This window comes from Bison bison, unplaced genomic scaffold (genome assembly GCF_000754665.1).
Source record: "Bison bison bison isolate TAMUID 2011002044 unplaced genomic scaffold, Bison_UMD1.0 scf7180017864461, whole genome shotgun sequence".
NCBI lineage: Eukaryota > Metazoa > Chordata > Mammalia > Artiodactyla > Bovidae > Bison > Bison bison.
The window spans coordinates 5154608-5160284 of record NW_011495023.1 but is presented as its reverse complement, the minus strand read 5'-3'; the positions used below and the strand labels follow the sequence as shown (position 1 = coordinate 5160284).

General features: G+C 41.1%; 1 protein-coding gene across 1 annotated transcript in view; it reads left to right on the top strand.

Annotated features, from left to right (window-relative positions):
• Positions 1–2501, top strand: part of SKIDA1 (SKI/DACH domain containing 1) — a 5236-nt gene extending 2735 nt beyond the window's left edge. The window contains exon 3 of the mRNA XM_010860057.1: positions 24–2501. Within this exon, the coding sequence (XP_010858359.1) occupies positions 24–1700 (1677 nt within the window). The 3' untranslated portion in view covers positions 1701–2501. The remainder of the gene's footprint in view (positions 1–23) is intronic.
• The last annotated feature ends 3176 nt before the right edge of the window (positions 2502–5677 follow it).

The following is a 5677-nucleotide window of genomic DNA, read 5'->3' as shown; positions in this document are numbered from 1 at the left end:
ATCACCACCACCACCGGGCCCAGCTGCCGCAGCCGAATCACCATCCCCCTCATCACCACCGGCCGCAGCCCCATCTGGGCAGCTTTCCCGAGAGTTGCAGCAGCGACTCCGAGTCCAGCTCCTACTCGGACCATGCCGCCAACGACTCGGATTTTGGCTCCAGTGTGTCCAGCTCCAGCAACTCTGTGTCCTCGGAGGAAGAGGAGGAGGAGGGAGAGGAGGAGGAAGAGGAGGAGGAAGAGGAGGAGGGGGGCAGTGGGGCCTCGGATTCCAGTGAAGTCAGCTCGGAGGAGGAGGAGGAGGAGGACTCGTCCACGGAGTCGGACTCTAGCTCCGGCTCCAGCCAAGTGTCAGTGCAGAGCATCCGTTTCAGGCGCACCAGCTTCTGCAAGCCTCCCAGCGTGCAGGCGCAGGCCAACTTCTTGTACCATCTGGCCTCCGCCGCCGCTGCAACCAAACCCGCTGCTTTCGAGGATGCCGGCAGACTTCCCGATCTCAAGAGTAGTGTCAAAGCGGAGTCGCCCGAGGAGTGGAATCTGCAGAGCTGGGCCCCCAAAGCGTCTCCGGTGTACTGCCCGGCCAGCCTGGGGAGTTGTTTCACAGAGATAAGAAACGATAGGGTATCTGAGATTACATTCCCACAATCTGAAATTTCCAGTATTGTAAAGAGAACTGACCTGACAATTAACTGCCTGGCAGAGGGGGCCTCTTCACCTAGCCCAAAGACAAACAATGCATTTCCACAACAAAGAATACTCCGAGAGGCTAGGAAATGCCTACAAGCAACTCCTACTACACACTGTGCAGATAACAACACAATAGCTGCTAGGTTCTTAAATAATGATTCTTCGGGAGCAGCAACAAATTCAGAAAAAGATTCCAAAATCCCTCATTGTACTGAATTTGCTACGGATTTGCCCTCTTCTTCACCAACTTATCCCGAGGTGGATACAGCCGCAGCAACAACTAAAGCCGAGAATGCCTGTACTGATACCGGCGACAGGACATTGCCGTTTCTGCACAATATTAAAATCAAAGTAGAAGACAGTAGTGCTAATGAAGAATATGAACCTGACCTTATTACAAATAAGCTAAAGTGCGAGTGCAATGATACAAAGGGTGAGTTTTACAGTGTGACTGAAAGTAAAGAGGAGGACGCCTTGTTAACTACAGCCAAGGAAGGTTTTGCATGCCCTGAAAAAGAAACTCCTTCCTTAAATCCACTGGCTCAGAGTCAGGGCCTTTCATGCACTTTAGGTTCTCCAAAACCTGAGGATGGGGAATATAAATTTGGTGCCAGGGTGAGGAAAAATTACCGGACACTAGTACTGGGAAAGCGACCTGTACTTCAGACACCTCCAGTCAAACCAAATCTGAAATCAGCTAGAAGTCCTCGTCCTACAGGTAAAACTGAGACACATGAAGGAACACTGGATGATTTTACAGTTATAAACAGACGCAAAAAGGTAGCCAGCAATGTAGCATCAGCAGTGAAAAGGCCATTTAATTTCATGGCAAATTTTCCTTGTCCACCATCACTCATTATTGGGAAGGATGGGGATTTGTGGCCGGCGTATTCCTTAAACACCACTAAGGATTCCCAACCTCCTCACAAGGCCCATCCTATATGGAAATGGCAGCTGGGCGGTTCTGCAATACCTCTTCCACCTAGTCACAAATTCAGGAAATTTAATTCATAAAAGCGTTTTTGGAAGATATTTTCTTGAACCATACCTTCCTTTTGTTGTAAACTGCACAGGATGGTTTGTACAAGTCCATTAATGTGTTACACCTCTTTTGGAGTCCTGGTTTATCGCATTTTGAAGACAGAAATCGGATTACTTTTTTTTTTCCATTGCGGGGTTGTTTTTTTTTTTGGAGTAGGGTGGGGGAGGGGTGGGAGAAGGGTTGGTTTACATTCCACAGACTATACTTCAGGCTAAAGACTCAAGTAAACTCAGTTATTACGGTAGAGCTGGAACACTTTACTGTTTCAATGCTAATAATGCACCCGGTACCTCAATTCAACTGCTACAAATAAATGTCAAAAGGTTGAATAATAAATATTACAATGAGCCATTAAGTTTATGCACTAGATTTCAGACCTAAAAGTGTAACTGTTAATTCAGTGAAAGTTTGTTAGGTTGGTTACATGGTTACACAGTGAAGTAGCAAGAAGTTTCTTGTGGGGTATCTTTTTCTTTTTCTCCCCTCATTTCCTCTCCAAGAGTAGTTGCACTTATTTTATTTTTTTTTTTGATTGGAAATATTGGGGAGTCCTGAATGAATGCTGGTAACAGCTACTTCACATATATCGAGTAAAGTAAATATAATATTGTCTTTTTTCTTTTTCTTTTTTTTTTTTTGTAAAGGGTGTAATTTTACTTTTATGCCACTCCTTGCAATTGCAAAAGTCCTTTTTTCGTCCTCACCCAGAATTTTAAATTAGGTGACTCTTACTATTGTCCTGCTTACCTTGTGGTCTGAACATGACTCCTCAAAGTTGCAAAACAATTAAAATATTTCTCATAATAGCAGGATATTTTATGGTCTGACTCTTTATAGTGACAGAGCAGTAAAAAAGCAACCAAGAAAAGGAAAATGGATCAGAATTGTTCGAATACCCCAAATAAAAAATAACAGTTATTTCAGGGCTTTTTGGTACCAGAACTCAGGCACTTGGATTTTATTACCTTTTACTTTCTCTGCATCTCTCTAAACTTCTGTTTTCAGACCATCCTGTGTATAGAGCAGGAGAGTTTCTACTGCAAGTGACAATCAGAGGTGACTATCTATATTTGCACTTAAAATCAAAGTAGTTCAACATGCAAATGGTTAGGGTCTAGCCCTTGGTAAGGGCCATGCTGGTGTACTATGTTGTGATGATGGAAGCAGTAAATCAAAATTATGGAAATTTGCACTGTTGAAAAGCATGCTTTAGCTTTATTTTCAATTAAAAACACTGTTTAAAATTCCTGGTTCCATACATTTCTACTTATTCCAGATTGAAGAACAGTTAACAGGAATGAATGGTTTTGTTGACATTTTCACTTGTAATGTTTTTGCCTGAAAGAAATGCATTTATTGGGTGTAGTGTTTTGTTGTAATACCATGTGACGAGGCCAGTCAGGTTCTGTGCAGACCACTGGTGGGTTTCTTCCTAAATAACAACAAAACTTCACAAACTTATTACAAATCAAGTGCAAAAAGTTTCAGGTTGAAGAAAGTGAAGCAGAGATCACTTGCTATTTTGATGAAAGTTAAATTTAATAATTTTGGGTCCACCTCCCCTAGTCTGACAAATTATAGATCTCAGATCTTTGCCATCTTAAACCTAAGAAGTTGCATCTATAGATCATATATCACAGAATGAAACAAAACATCAATGAAATGTTTACTGTGTGAATTGAAGTCACTATTTCTCATGGAAATTCAGTCTTTTTCCACCCCCCCCCCCTTAACCTTTTAATTCCTACTCCCTTTGAAATTTTCCTTTTGTCTATAAATGTTTCAGATAGATCTGGATGGTCTCAGCCCTAATTGCTGTATATGCTCTGTGGTTTTACTCTTTATTGTAAAGGACAGAGGCTGAGAGTACCTGCATCCAAATACATTTGGATGGAGTAAACAGATGCTTTGAACTGCCTCCCTTCCTTTCCTTCTTGAATGTTGCCAGATGTAGGTTCACTGGATCTTTTTTTTATTGGGATGATAGATATGGTCAAAGTAAAAATTGGGGGATGTTATCCTTGAAATCATATTTGTGTGTAATTTCAAAGACCAGTACAAGTTACAGCTAAAGCCCCAGAAAGCTGAGCCATTGGCTTCTCAGTCAGTTCTTGCCTCTTTGGAAGGCAGCAGAATTTGGGTGCAGTCAGTTGTCCTGCAAAATCAATCTGTAAAAAGTGTAACACACACACACTGGAAGTCTGTAATTTCTACTCTTTAATTACTGCTAAGTCAAGAAAGTTTCAAGTATGACTACATTTAGACTAGTACTTTTCTTATTGGCTGTGGAATCATTGTGCCTAAATTATAAATTGAAAGTATATTTGAAGCCTATAGATCTTGGGTGTGGGAGGACTGCGAGCTGGAATAAGCACAATAAGCACAATTTAAAACAAATATACCCTATGGAATCTCTGACATAAAATATCGGCCTCCAGCTTTGACACTTGGTCTCCAACCCTCAGAGAATCAATAGTTTCAGTTTATAGGAACTGGAGAATGAGCAGCAGGGAGGCCGAGGCATTCCAGAGTGATACCATCAAAAAGGAAGAAATGAAATAGTCCACACAAATTTCTCCCCACAGTACCACCACTAGCCAGCCAATCACAGCAAAACCTCAGCTGGGGCTTCTGTTAGGAGAGTGTACCAAATAGTATTCAGTAACTTGTAAATGCAAATTCTTCCATTTTGAGGAGCCTCTTAGCTGTTTTCCTATTCTGCTGTATTCCTAGTACAGTTTATTTCATTTTGGTTGGTTTATGATTGATGACAAGATCTAGATTTTCTAAGATGCTATAAATGTCCTATTTGTTCAAAAACTTAAGACTTATAGAGAGAAAAACAAAAGTTATCTCCATTGATAGACTGCATTTTTTACATTTAAATGTTTTCAGGTGAGAGGTTTTTTTTTTGCTTGTTTGTTTAAAACACTATATGGTTCCAGGGTCACTGATTCCTGTGTCTAAGACTCAACACTTACAGGCATAAGAAAAAAAAATGAAGGAAAGGGCTCTTTTTCTGACTTTTTTGTGGAAACAAGTTATTTTTGTTCTCCTGTAAAAGTAGTTTCCTGATAAGACTGTGAAATGAAGATTTAATTATTTTTTTAAGAGATGTGTGTACTCTTGTCTTCCACAGTCAGGTTATCTGCCTTTTTAGCAAATGCAGTTTGCTCTTTCTCAACTATTTACTTTTTAAAGTGAGTATTCTTTTGTACTGGCTTACTTGATTACAGTGAAGTAATCTCAATAATGGTTGTTTATTTTAAAATCAACAACAAGGAGCCACCACTAAACAGCAATAACATAAACTAGATGGGCTGGTGTGTGGATTTTTATCTTATCCATGTCTGGGTGACTTTCAATGGTCTAGAAACTCCTCAAAGTTTCAGGCACAAGAATTGGAAGTTTCTGCTGATATGTGAATGCTAGTTTTGTGTGCATGCAGGAAGAGATGTAGACTAATTCCTCAAAAGCATTTTTTGTTTCTTTCAAAGAAAACAAAAATCCTCTATGGTAAAACAAAAACAAAACACAACTATTAAAAAAAATAATAAAGCATTAGCATCTACAAAAGACAGAAAACGTGGTGAGTTTTGCTTCACCTTGAAAATACTTCCTGCTGGAAAAAAAGAAAAAGAAATGTGAAAAAGGGAGCTCCTAGAGCCACACTGGCCTGGGGGGCGGGGGATATAAAGGCTCCCCCATCAACTAAACTCAGGAAACCTCAGGAAAACGGAAAGGAGGAACAGGGCGTCCACCTTAGGGAGTCCTCCGGTTCACCCTGGCCTTCCACACGATTTTCCCCTTCCCTGGAAGGAAGCGCTATTTTTAATGCTAGCTTTGGTTTTGGTTTGCTCCCTAGGCCAGAGGGCATTTTGCAAACTAGCCGGGGGGGTGGGGACGTAGGGCAGATCTAGGAGGTGGAGGGGGGAGGGCTGCATTTTAC